This window comes from Solea senegalensis, linkage group LG20 (genome assembly GCF_019176455.1).
Source record: "Solea senegalensis isolate Sse05_10M linkage group LG20, IFAPA_SoseM_1, whole genome shotgun sequence".
Lineage (NCBI taxonomy): Eukaryota > Metazoa > Chordata > Actinopteri > Pleuronectiformes > Soleidae > Solea > Solea senegalensis.
In genome coordinates, this window is record NC_058039.1 from 6,552,416 (window position 1) to 6,566,561 (window position 14,146).

Genomic DNA, 14,146 nt, shown 5'->3' on the forward strand with positions numbered 1-14,146 from the left:
CAAAATCACTCAAAAAAGTCATACTATAGTACGTTGTCCAAAATCACACAATAAAGTCATACTATAGTATGTCGTCCAAAATCACTCAGAAAAGTCATACTATAGTATGTCGTCCAAAATAACACAAAAAAGTCATACTACAATATTTCGGCCAAAAAAAGAGTCATAGCTTAGTAAGTCATCCAAAATCACCTAAAAAGGTCATAGTATAGTATGTCGCGAAAAATTAGACCAAAATGTCATAGTTACTTCATCCCGCAGAGTGGGAGTGAAGTATTGTTTTTTATGGCTCTGTCTGTGTTTCCGTAAATGGGGTGAAGTCTTCCATCTCTGATTGCCTTGTTTATTGAAGAAAGACAGGACAAACGTATTTAAATTGTGAGGAACCTTTGCTTTGAAATTTCAATATGTTTAGTGATCTCATGCTGTTTTCTGTACATTTTAAATGTAGCATTGCACATGCTTTTTATATTGAACATCATTTGAAGACACTACCCTGCAATCATAACAAAATTTAACATGAATTATAATAAGTAAAACTATAAAAAGAACAAAATTGGATATTAAGGTTAATTTAAAAAGGTTAGCGCTGTTGCCTTTCTCCCTGTGTGTGTGCGTGGGATTTCTCCAGGTCCCCTGGCTTCCTCCCCCAGTCCAAAAACATGCAGACCTTAATTGACTCTAAATTAGACAAAGTAGACAATAGATGGATGGATATCCATTTCATTCAAGATGACAATAAAACAACTAACAAAATAACTATGAACAAAACCACCAGCACACAGGTAAATTTGACCCTTTATTACTCAGAAATTGAACACATGAGCTCATGCAGATCCAACAAGAGGATTAGATGTTGTGTCTGGAGTGACTCAAAGAAACAAAATGAGGCATCAACCATCCACTCGTCCAGATACAAGATCTTCTCTCCAGACCTCACGACTCAACCCAAAATTCAAACCCTTCAATTATGTGACACTGTCACTTCACTCAATGTAAATACTGATTGATTGACTTTTTTAGCTTGTATCATCCAGACGTGTGGCAGATGAACCACATTTAGTGAAAGAAGCACATACACATCAGTTTGGAGTGACTTAAAAGTGCTGTTTCATTTCCAGCTGTGTTGGATTGGCAGAGGCAATGGTCATAAATCACATGAGGACAATGATCAAAAGGGCAACACTGAGCTACATCACCAACTACAGTATTAGTATCAAATAGAATACTACTTAATAATACATGTATTTCCAGTTTTCTATTGCATAGCAACTCTGTTACCTTATATTTTTTTCTTCTGTTGATGACAAATACTACTTGGAAAACAGTGGAACTGTGTTCCATTATGATTTCTAATAATGATCAACTAATTTATCTAAATGATCACAGGAAAAGCATTTGCACTGTTGAACGAGCTCCATGTATTGATTCTGTGCTACTATGCAACGCTCAATCAATGCGTTAGACGTTCGTCCATCATCAGTTTCCATAAAGGTCACCAACACAGGAGATAACTCAACATGATATCACTGCATGTGCAAATAAAAACATGTTACTATATATAAAGGACCTTGAAGTTGCATCATAATGCCACGCAGATCCACACACACACACAGTCTCTCTGTCGTGCCATCATTACAGGGACATGTCCTCAGTCCAGCACATATATAGACCTCACTTTATGTACGAAAACCAAAACATTAAAGACACAGTTAGTGCTGTTGCATCTGCAACACTTTTTTTGTGTATTTAATTTTGTTATGTTTGTGGTTAAGTTTTGGTTACTGCCAGTCTTCAGGGCTGGGAAGGCAAACTGGAACAGACTGCGATTGAAATAAATGAGTGGACGTGTTTTTTTTTTGTTCTCGCTTACAGACAGAGACAGTGTGTGTGACATGGATTACAAAAGGAAGACGTATTAGTTATTGGTCAAGGATTGTTTGTCCGATACGATCTACATCAGTCGGTAGTGCGCATATATTTCATCACAACACAACAGCGTCTCACAAATCACTTCTTTTTCTCTCAGTTTTTCACTGTTATACAAAAAGGTCATACAAAAATACCCCAACATTACATTCAATGAAGGAAATTTGTTTCTGAAAAAAAGTGCTCTTGCATAACTGCTCATGTTCATATGTCACTTGTTCTTCTCTCTCTCTCTGCACCGTCTCTTCAGGTAGTTTGTTCCTATACAAAGACCATAGAGGATTTTCACAGTATCGGGGGTTAACAGTTGGTGGCCGGACAGGTGGACGCACATTTCAGTCAGAGAAAAGTGCAGGTTAAGTTGGGACAGAGTCAAGACGCTGCCAGGACTTGGCAGCTGTCAAGGAGGAGGGATTGTGATGGTCAGGGAGAGGCCATTAAAGTGGCAGGCCTTTGAGGAGGACAGAGGAGACAAGAGGGGACGACAACATGTCATAACAAGCATGCGGAGGAAGGCGGAGGCGAAGGGCAGAGTCGATGGACAAACTGGCTCAGTGTCACAAATCTACAATTGGCAGGAATCCAAGCTGAAATCAGCATCTAAGACTTTGTTGATCCTTTTATTTTTAACATGTTCCAGTCCATACCATGGTCCTACTGTTGGAGAGAGGTGTGGCAGAAGGTGGAGGTGTAGGAGTAAAGGTTCTGGTTCATGCCTCCATGTACTGGGGAGGAGGCTCCTTGGGTGGAATGGCGATGGCTTCCTCGTACGGTGGCAGCAGAACCTGAGATTTAAAACAAAAGGAGACTCAGTGGAAACTCACAGCTCAAACACATCGTCACTTTCAAACGGATGACACCAGTTAATTAAGGACACACTCAGTGTGTTCACATGCATGTTAAAAGTCTGATTGTAGTCAGACTAAGACAATAGTTTGGCTAAAATCAAGCTAATCTTAGTCAGACTAATATACCTGGATAATGCGATTTATAGTCAGATTATTCCTGCATGTATACTCTTAGTTGGAGTCGGACTTTAGACGACGTATAAACTTCAGTGCTGTTGCCAGAAATCATACAATGGCGGCGTCTTTCTTCAGACAACATGTACAGCACGATCTATGTTTGTTTTTCTGAGACATAAAGATCAACAGGAAGAATTTAAAACAAAGAACAACAAAAATAAACAGAAAGTAAATGGCTATAATTATTCATTCATCCAACAAAACCTTTAATGTGGAAATTTCTAATCAAATTATTTTGCGCATTTAAGACGGTAAATAGGTTTCTTTAAGAAGTGATTGCATTCTTAGGTTTAGCCACTGTTGCATGGTTCCGTCTGATTCTTTTGAACGCTTTCTACTCCATCCCCCCCTTAGAAAACACCACTCAATGCACTGTATGAACACACACACACTGAGAGAGAGAGGGAGAGAGGGCCAGGCTTTCTCTGTAAATGGTGTTGCAGAAGCAGATTCTGTGAAAGCGAGAAAGTGAGAGAAAGAAAATTCTCGGAGGGTATGGAAGTGTGAAACAGCCAGGGAGGCCCCGGAGAAAGACCTCACAGGCTGGATTTGAAAAGAAGTGGACAAGAAGACTATTACGTAACACGTCCAGAGGAGACGGGGACGGACAGAGATGTAGGGAGAGAGTGGGAGGAGGAGGAAATGTGTGTGTGTGGGAGAGAGAAATGACCCTTGTGCATTTTAATGGCATTCATATAAAAGCAGAGCAGATAAGCAGCTGGCTGCTTGATGTCCGGGGCTGTAAAAAGCCTTTTAGACACACCACCAGGTCTCTAATAGTAAAAATAGATGGAGCCTTTTATTCATTCACCACCACATGTATAGAGAGGGAACGCCGAGGTAATTTTTTATTTCTCTCATGAAAACTCACAGCTTGGTAAATTCAGATGTCTTTCTGATTCAGTCGAAATAGAGCCAGACCAATTCATCAGTTGGGCAGATTAATCAGGCTGATATTTGCTATTTTTTAATGTTTTTATGTATGAAATCTAATATATGTGTTACAGATTACACGTTTGTTTTCAGAAACCTGATAAATGTGGCTTTAAAGGTTTTTTTTTGGATGACCTATTTTTATGGAAGATACTGAATATAATGGCGCTGAAGTGCAGACACAAAATGTGGAACTGGTGACTGAAGTTAAGCAACTGTTTTGAATTATTTGTAATCATTTATACAAGTCATAACTCATCAGATAGAGGGGGAAAAAATGCTCCTATGGTTTTTAAAACTCTTTTATTGATATTTTAATCAGTATTAGGGCTCTGTTCTCAACCAACGTTTATCCAGTTCCTTTTTTTATAGTTTTAAAATATTCCTTTTAAATCAGGTTCTTGTTTTCATGACAAATGTATTGTTCTTCCTTTCACTTTATAAAACGTATTTCTCTACATGACTGTCTGCAGTCGTCACAACATAGTTACTGGTACATGTTCAGCATTTGCTCACATCGTGTCATATGAAACACAACATGCTGGATTAGCGCCTGCCTCGATGCTGAGTCTGTTTCATAAGGTGGAAACCGTCGGGGGTGATCCACGGCCGTGACAACACAAGGACAACGACAGAGGGTGTGAGACAGATTAATGTCTTATGTATGAGTGTTGAGGATTATACACAGTACAGACAAATGGAAACCAAGTCTATGCTAAAGCTTCTCAGAGGCTCAGCGTTGACACTGAGGGATGGACGACACACCCGTCTCTAACCGGACAGCCAATCACACTTTGGGATGGATCTGCAATATCAATGTCACATGACTGACTGACTCACAGCCAACAATCTGTGACAACATATGTTCTCAGACTGCAAACTCTGTGTGTGTACACTATTCTACTAGTGTCTAAGATATAAAGATAAATTACAATATGGTTTAAAATAAGTACTTGTTTGGTCCACAAACATCAGAAAGTATTGGAATTTTTGGTCAGTGTTTTCCAAACCTCAAAATTATGATGTTAACAAAATGTCTTATTTTGTCCACAAACCAAAGTGAATCAGTTTGAAGGATTTCTTTGGGATATTGAGAAAGAAACCAGAAAATATTCACATTTAAGAAGCTGTAGAGCTGTGGAGCTCGATTATTCAAAAAACACTCATCAAATTAGTTGAGTCGTAAATACAACTACTGAAGGCACGTGTGGGATTCAAATCTTATATTTTGCTTTTATTAATCTTGAAAAAGGGATTTGAATCTTTATGTGACTCCCTAATAAAATAAACATTAAGCAAATCCTGTACAAACATTGTCTCATATGCTGTGCAATAAGTTGATGAGAAAAAATATGCATCATTGGATAAAACACTTCATTTAGTCTGATCTCTCTTCTTTTTTATCAGCTACTGGGTAAAAGTGGTGCTTCTTCCTCCTTTAATTTGTATTAGTGTAATTTCCCAGCAACATTTAAAAGTACTTCCCTCCTAGTTTTAAAAATAAAACTTTATTTCCTGACTAAACTGCTGCTCTAAGCACAAATACAGCTCTATAAAATGATGTACATCAAGTATACAAGGTCATACCTAGCTTGTATACTTGTATCAATACAGACTGCAATAGCATATAGAAGTAAATGTGGTGTATGTTGTAGTGTAGTTATTATGTAATTTAAAGTGTCAGTGTCAGCATTTGCTACACTGAATTCAAATAAAGGTGCACACACAGTGATGATGATGACTTTTCAGACCTTACGAACTAGAAGCGTGTCAGCCATAAATAAAATCAATACATAGTGGTGAGGATTTTCACCACTATGTCCTTGAGGTGTGGAGCTGGAGAGGGGACGTGAGGACTCACCGTGGTGTCGTTGGTGGTGACATAGACCAGAACTTCAGTGGTGCCTCTGCCGCTCACATATCTGTAGCAGTTCCACACGCATCCAATCAGGTAAGCCTGAAAACAGAGCACACATAATAACCTTTGGATGCATTCCCTCCACTTAACATTATTGCTGCCGCTGCATGCTATGATCTAATCTATTTATCAAGGTTAGAGGACGGTGACAGCTGAGATGCATCACATGAACACTTCATGAAGATTGTTGCATGTCTTTCTTGTCATTGAGAAGAAGTGGACAAGAAAAGGTCATGAATCATTTCTGTTGAACTGTAAAAGACAGAAATAACACAGTTTTATGTGCAGATTCTCCACATTTTAACAACAGGCGTCTCTTTCCTGTGCAGGGCTTTGCCTGCACTGAGGTTAAGGTTTGTCTGACTTGGCAAAGAAACAGGAAGGTCATTGTGTGGATGTGTGATTAGCCTGCTGAGTCGTCAACAAACCCAAGGAAGCCCAGCGAACTGCTAATAAATCAATTCATCATCTGTTGACCTGCATAGCTGTGAGTGGTGTTTTCACCTGTGATATCAAGTCTTAACTAAGGTCAATGTCAAGACTACACACCACAGTATGTGTACACAAAATTACCACCTAACTGTATTGAAGAATCAATTAAACTTAGCACTTGTTTTGTTTGTTTTAATGTGCAAACTTTACATTGACGTCACACAGTAATACAAAGTCTAACTTGGACCATCTTTCCCTTTTACATCCTACAGTGTCTCACTTTGTATTCAACCAAGCTTCTTTCTAGTGCGTCTAATGTGAATCTGCAGCCTTTCTCTTCTTCTCTTCTCCTTCCCCAGCTCTATTTCTTCCTGTACGTCTGAATCTGTCCTTTATGCTAAGGGCCAGTAAGTGGAGGATGTTGGCTTTAGAAAGACACTCGTGCAAGTGCAGCCTCTATGCTGAGAGCTGGATGTGTCCTTTAGATTTCCGACTTCCGATTTCTGACTCAACTATCACCACAAAAATGATAAGTTGCCAATATGTTATATGTGCAGCCCATCAATGTATTAGGTTCTATTGATTTTTGCTTGGCAAACGTTAAGATCATGCTTTGAGGGAGAACATTTCTGTATTTAATCTTTACTATTGGAATTTTGGAGGAATCTGCAGTTGAATTACCCCACATACTCAGTGAAACACAGCTGTCTGAGTCATGACATGTATAACTCTTCTCCCTGTGAGTCCATCAGTGTGTCTTCCAGTGGCTGCTTCCTATCATAACGCCCCAGCTCTAGCTTTGGATATCTGCCAAGAACATTTTCCAGTCCGAGCTTAGAGGGGAAGCAACTTGATTTGATTGTACAGATGACTGCAACTTCCTATCTTATCTCGTCCCGGAGCCCCTGAGCATAGCTGTGCCTGCAGAACCATCCATGCATTAAAGGGGAATTAGCTTGACAGGAGTGGGTTTCCTATTGTCCCTGACCCAGTGCTCTCTGGCTGTGTGATAATCTCATGTAAAAACATTGATAATGGAAATGTTCACACTGGCAGATTCATTACACATGCCATATGGCTCATAATGCTATGAGATGTGCACAGTGTGAAACTTAATTGCTCTAATCACATTGGAATATGATGAGCAAAAGAAGCAGTTCTAGGTGGAAAAATTGAGTGTGTGTACGCTGTGGTAATGTGCTGAATATATCATTAAAATCTATAAGTTTATCTTTATATCTGCAGGTTTAGACATCAGTCAAATGGCTCTTGATGGATGGTAACCAAAGTCAGCTAAAATATCACCTTGAATGTCATATCCCTGTGTCCCTGATTTCATTATGTAGTGAAGAGTTTGAAGGACTTTAATAACAGGTACTGGATATGGTATAATCAAATTTGGAGATGACCTGATAAAATACTCGTAGCGTACACCAGGCTTGCATATTGCGTGGGGTTTTTTAAAGTTTAGAATTAATTTGGAGAGGCGACCTGAAAACATAATACCTCTAATGACACCACAGGCGTCATCACTGCAGAGCCATTAAGAGACTAACGCTCTGCAGAACAGGACTACGTGCAGTGATGCACAGGCTGTTCTGTGTCTGTTACCTTGAAGGAGAGGATGCAGCCGATGAAGAGGAGGACGGCAAAAACTAGGCACATGTTGTTGGTGGACATGATGTCCTCTTTGTAAGGGAACGTCCCCGGCTAAAGGAAGAGAGGGAAGAGATACACTTAAACAGACTTAAATGAAGGGACAGTAGACTTTTTACATCCTACTGAAAAAAACGTGACCTTTAAATCCTAAACAAAGAGTCTAAAATAGAAAGTAAATCTGTTCCAACTACAAACTGTGCTCATACTTCAGTGACCTGTTTAGTTTCTACTGAATCAACTGTTTTATAACACAAAATCCTCATGTCTAGATTAAACAACATTTTGTATTTCTTTGGTCATATGTTCTTATTGTATATTGACTGGATAGTTGTCTTTGTTTGGTGATTATAGAGCTGCATATAACAACTATTTTCCTAATCAATTACTCTGTCTATTATTCTCTTGATTAATCGAGCAATCGTTTGGTCCATAAAAAGTCAGAACATGTTGAAAAATGTCGATCAGTGTTTTTCAAACCGGGGAAATTATGATGTTCTGAAATGTCTTCTTTTGTCCACAAACTTAAATGATTCTATTTTAATGATTCCTTTATCATATGGAGCAAAGACACCAGAAAATATTCACATTAATAATGAAAAACAACCTCAAACTGATTATCAAAATAGTTGACAATGAATTTAGTAATCGATTCATCAAGTAATTGCTTCAGCCCTAAATGATCGATTCATACATTTGTGTGTACAGATGTTTTAGATGTACAATCAAATTGTGCTCACCAGCTGCTGGAGATAGTCCTGCACTGTGTTGGGATAAACCAAGACGCTAATGGCTACCAGCGTGTTAAGGGCAAAGTCGAAGATTTGGTAGCAGAAGAATGGAATGATCCAAGCAGCATGTTGCTTTAGAGGAGAGAAAAAAACAGGAATTTGGTTTTCAAGTTTCATAACTCTGTTATTGACAATGTCAGGGCAACAGTTAAATTTCTCATTTCTGCTGTTTTAATTTATTTACCTTGTAAGCACCATACGTTGCCATGCCACATATAAGAATCATGAGCAAGGATATTGCAGTAGCTATGCAGATATCTGCAGAGAGAGAAAGCACAAACAAATGCAATGTCATTTATTCCAGGGGAGCCTTGAATCCACTCAGAGATTTGTACAAAACAAATCACCTCAGTAACTATTTTTAACATTCAATCTGATTTTGTCAAAACATGTCCAACACTTTGTTGATTGTTAGGCAAGCAGCTCTGAATTTGACACATTTCACAGTCACATTGCAGCTGTGACTAATGAGAAGTTCCTGTACAGCTTGTAGAAAATGATCCCATATCAGACTTGCCTGCTGTAAAATCAGAATATTTAGCAGTTTTGATGTCATCCTGAACATGGGTTTCCCCTTCACTCGGCAACAGCTATTATTACAGCGCTAACACTGTGTTAAGACTCAGAAAATATTGACACCCTTCAATCTTAATCCCTTTGCACACACCTGAGACACAGACACATGTTGACACATACTATATATAACTAACCCTTGCATACAGAAATGCACTTAAATAACACTTCCCCACACACATCAGCCACACATCTTTTAATTGCAGGGTTTTCTCTGTATATCATCCCAGTGCACTATTAAAAACTGCTTACTACAAAACTAGGACAGCAGCTTGTCTCCATCCTGTGCCACTGTTTCACAATCTTTTGCACTGGCGACAACGCCAACTGAGGGAGAATCAGTCAAGATGGCTGTTTTAATCCAATGGAGAATTAGAGCAGTCGTTTTTAATCACCAGAGTAGCCAGTGACAAAGTCAGTGGCATTCCAGAGGCGACTGTGATGATGATGATGATAGCTGCTGGAGGGAGAAACACTAGAAATACACATGGACTCTGATTTGCTCTCTCTGGTGCCAACTCAGCTGTGTCGGGGAAAAGAAGCAGTGGGCAGAAAGGAGAGGAAATTTTACAGAAGCATAAACATGTGAGGCTCTATGGAAATAGATGCTGCTGATTTTAATGAGGTCTCTCAGGCAAAAACATCATCAGTGGGTTTTGAGCCTTTTTTTATGTATTCAACATAATATACTGTACACTCATTTCACCCTCAATCTCTGAATTATGTGACTTTACAAAGAGATCACTTCACAATCATGATCATTCAATTGCAATCTGAAGTTATACATTTTAAATGGATGTTAGACGACACGTAAAAATACTAATTATAATCTGCAATTTATAATGTTCCAGTTGATGACCAGTAACCTTTTTAAGAATATTTTAAATATTAAGAGCCCAAGGACACGTCCTCAGGTTTATTTTTGTGTTTCACTAACACTCCACATCCCAAAAATAATCCCTTTACAGTGACATTACGCAGAGATCTTCACAGTCAAGACGCTGCAGGAAGAAGCCTTTTGCCTGCAAAGTCTATAAATAGATGATCTAAAATGGTTTCAGATTAATCTCCTGCCACTTATTCAATCAATTGACCTTTGATTGGCAGCTCCAGTTTCTTAAGTCATCAAACATGTAAGACAACAGACTATTTACCAGTGGATCATTTACACAAGGTTGGACATGTAACAATGACGGGATCAGCTGTACTCACTGGCATCGTCCATGACATCAATGTCAGTCCCCAGCTCAGAGCTGGTGAGGTGGTAACGGTACTGAATTGGGTCATTGAGAGCGGACAACAAGATGACTAGAACCACTGCATTGATGAGCTGTGTGGGGGCAAAAAAAAAATCAATATTAACTTTTGTATTTCACACTGAGATTAATCAAGCTCTTCGCTTGTTGTCCTTTTAGAAATGTTTTGTAGTCATTTGACAAGAATTTATACAACAATTACAGCCAGATCTGAAACAATGATCAACATTTGAGTATCTGACTTTAACAACTGAATTACCAAAATGATTAGATCAAAATCCCTGATTAATGTCATGGTGTTTGAAACATAGAATAAAACTGTAATGGTGCACCATGTTATGTCTATTTATTAGGGCTGAACAAACTTTATTGAAATCACAATACAGCCTACAATTCTCACATCGCAGGAGGCGCACAATTTGTTAAAGCCAAAATGTAAGACTGAAGAGAACCTCTTTGTTTCTCACAGATCTGCACAAATATCACACACCTATCATTTTAAATATGTTTTTTGAATGAAAATGAGAATAATGATGTAAAAATAAAAATTCCCTCTGATAAATCACATCACAATCTCAATTCCAGTCAAAATAATTGCAATTAGATATTCATTCAAAATCCTTCAGCCCTACTAAATATTAATGTTCGACTACTAACACAATTTTTCAAAAATGTTTGACCTATTTGCAAAGGTTGGCAGCTTTCTATGGCCTTTGCTCAGTGGTACAACACATATATAATAAAGAAGGTTCAAGAAGACAGGGGGACTAATGCTGATGAAAGGTTAAGGGATTTACAAAGCTCAGTGAACTATTTTTAAAACTTTAGGTTATCCCACGGGTATAAACCGCAGCAAAATCTCTATATATAAACAGTACACATGTCACACTCAAAGAGGCTGCTGAGGTTATATTATTTTCTTAATTGGCTCCCAGTTCATTTTAGAATTGATGTTAAGATTTTAATGAAAATTTTAAAGCATGTTTATAGAGATGAGCTGATATTATATTCAGTATCGTTATCAAAAAATGTAAAATCCGATACAATCCACAAATCCTATATATTGCATGCTTCAGTCATGTTGTGGCAGGCTGATAGTAACTTCAGGTCCTCATTCAAAGGCTTATTGACCAACTAACCATCACTCAATCCAGACTAAAGACTGAAGGAGAAGCAGGCTCTTTGAGGACAGGACCTCAACCTGCCTATGCTTTATGAAGACATACTTCTAAGTGTCTGATTAATGTGTCTCAGTTATGATCAGATAATGATTGATTTTTATGATTGTTGTCTCAATGTTGTACCACTTAGTCTTTCCTCTAGTTCTACGATTGTTCTGTACAGTGACTTTCTTTTGAAAAATGCAATGTAAATAAATGTACTATTACTATTGATAGAATTATCTTCAAGGAAAAGTGAATATCATAGCCACACATTGTGAATATTTTCAAGTTACAGGTTTATATTTCGTGAAAACGTGTTGTATCAATAAAGTTATCAGCATTATTTCATCATCACAACACACATATTACTTAAAGGAAACACAATAAGTTTCACATTAAGACTGAATTATAATTATTTTATGAATTAAAAACATGTAAGAAAAATTATAGTAAAGGGAGCATTGCTTGCTAATATTGCCAAAATATAAGGATATTGCTAAACATGACAAATTTAAACTGAGCTGGAAAAACAAACGAAAACAGCAGTAGCAGCAGGCTAACTTAGCTTTAGAGTGTACAAACTCGGTGGTAATTGACACCGCGTTTATTCACATTTTTATTCATATATGAGAGGATATTTGGGCCTGACACGGAGTGACAAATGTTACTCACCATGTACCATACTCCCAGAATAATGGTGCCCGTCCGTACATGGCAGCAAAGGCAGCAGCTCGTCGAGTACCACCGGTCCCACGGCGAAATCATATTTTATCCTGCTAAATACTTCCACGCTATTTCATGAATACTGTCAATAAATCACGATTCTTCGGGAGGGAAAGACAGAATACAGCTGTTGTCCTTCCTTCCGTGTTAAGAGCCCCACATCCAGAGTGCTGTGTTCTAACCGATGTCACAACGTTTCTGTTTCTGCGAGTGGACTCAAAGCGAACAGAGAGCCAGCCGTTAATCTGGCTCATCCCAGAATCACGTGACCACCGAGAGGGATTTTCACCAGCTATCGAGGGCAGGAGGATGGTGATGGAGGTAAAAAAAAAAAGTTTATTAGTCACACAACAACACATGTCATTTCTGAAATTACGATTCTTTCTTTCTTTCTTTCTTTATTTTTACTTTCACTCACTGTCTGTATGTGAAGTTTTCTTCATGAATGACAAAGGAAATCTGTTCAATATCGGTCTGATAAATTTAATACTGGTAAAAATCATATTGCACAGATACAAATGTAAAATCCGATTCAATCCAAAAATCCTTTATATCCATGTTTCACTATGCACAGACTGTAAAAAATGTAAATTAAAAAAATATTTGTTACATAGTCAAATAATTATGTCCTTGAAATGACTCACAATGTGTTGTTAACAGTTTCATAGTTCATAAATGGTCTAAAATGACTGTATCAGGCTAATATTGGTATTAGTAGATGTGTTTTCAGTATCGGACACAAAAAAGTGGCATCATCCCATCCCTAGCTTTAAAGCTCCAGTGCATATCTTTTGTCTCTTTGTGCCCAACTGCAGAGGTCATTTAGTCTCTTCTGTAGTGAAATTAAGACAATATTTTGCCTACTTATGTCAAGGCAGATGTAGCTATACATGTTATTCATTGAGCAAAATAAATAAATGTGAAAAGAATAATAGTTGTAGAGGGCGCCAGCATAGAAGTCAAGGAGGTATCAGCCCATTTAGCCTACTGTTGTAGCCAGTAGTCATATCGGCAGACCCTGGTGTGTTTGTCGATATCCAATAATACATTTTAAAGCCAGTAACTGCCGATATCTTGATATGGTGCAATGTTAGTAACTGAACCTATTTTGAATTTTGCTTATCTAGGTAACCCAGCTCCACCCTCCACTACCCAGGTGTTATAATGTGTAAATATAAATTGCTGAGCATCCAGGAATTTTTATAAAAGTGGAAATCAATTCTAAAATGTGTGGGCACTTCTCTGCATTTCCTTCTTTCTTTCCGCACTCTGTAGCTCTTGTGCTTCTGCCTAAAAAGTCAATAGGAGATGAGCCGCTCTAGTCGTGCACGGCCACCACTATGCTCTACTGACGCTTATGCTGCGTGACAGTTTCATTATCTCAACAGCAGTGTTAGGGAAACCAATTATCCATTATGCATTTCTCATTGGTTTTGTTGTCAGCTGTTTGCGCTGACATTTTTGTTAAACAACACTAACATGCACCTCCACTTGTCACAAGCCAAAACAAGACATTGAACAAACAGGCAGCATTTAACCCGGTGTAAAGAAGAAATTATGTTGTTTTGTTTTTTTTGGGACAGGCATTGCTAGGTGAAAGAAACACTCTCTGTTTGTACAAACCTGACAGATGGGCTGTGAGCGCAGCTCTAAGCTGTGGTGGTTGGACCACATCATCACCACATTAGGAGATTTTCCTCCACAGCCATGACTTAATACTTACCAAACATGCTACCTTGTTACATGC

The 14,146-nt window shown here is 38.3% G+C and overlaps 1 protein-coding gene across 1 annotated transcript; it reads right to left on the reverse strand.

The window, feature by feature from the left end:
* Positions 1 to 786: 786 nt before the first annotated feature.
* On the reverse strand, positions 787 to 12,627 carry LOC122786635 (lysosomal-associated transmembrane protein 4B-like). Its single transcript, XM_044053084.1, has 7 exons — positions 12,349 to 12,627; positions 10,470 to 10,587; positions 8,869 to 8,942; positions 8,634 to 8,756; positions 7,849 to 7,947; positions 5,749 to 5,844; positions 787 to 2,714 (listed from the first exon to the last, which is right to left on the reverse strand). The coding sequence occupies exons 1-7, from the start codon at positions 12,439 to 12,441 to the stop codon at positions 2,640 to 2,642; spliced, it is 678 nt and encodes a 225-aa protein (XP_043909019.1). The 5' UTR covers positions 12,442 to 12,627; the 3' UTR covers positions 787 to 2,639.
* Positions 12,628 to 14,146: the final 1,519 nt, after the last annotated feature.

Excerpts from the sequence above, each read along its gene's own strand:
- LOC122786635 (XM_044053084.1), bottom strand. The coding sequence starts at position 12,441 with ATGATTTCGCCGTGGGACCGGTGGTACTCGACGAGCTGCTGCCTTTGC. Across the intron at positions 10,588-12,348 it reads TTCTGGGAGTATGGTACATG|CTCATCAATGCAGTGGTTCT; the intron begins GTGAGTAACATT and ends GCCCCCACACAG. Across the intron at positions 2,715-5,748 it reads TCACCACCAACGACACCACG|GTTCTGCTGCCACCGTACGA; the intron begins GTGAGTCCTCAC and ends TTTAAATCTCAG.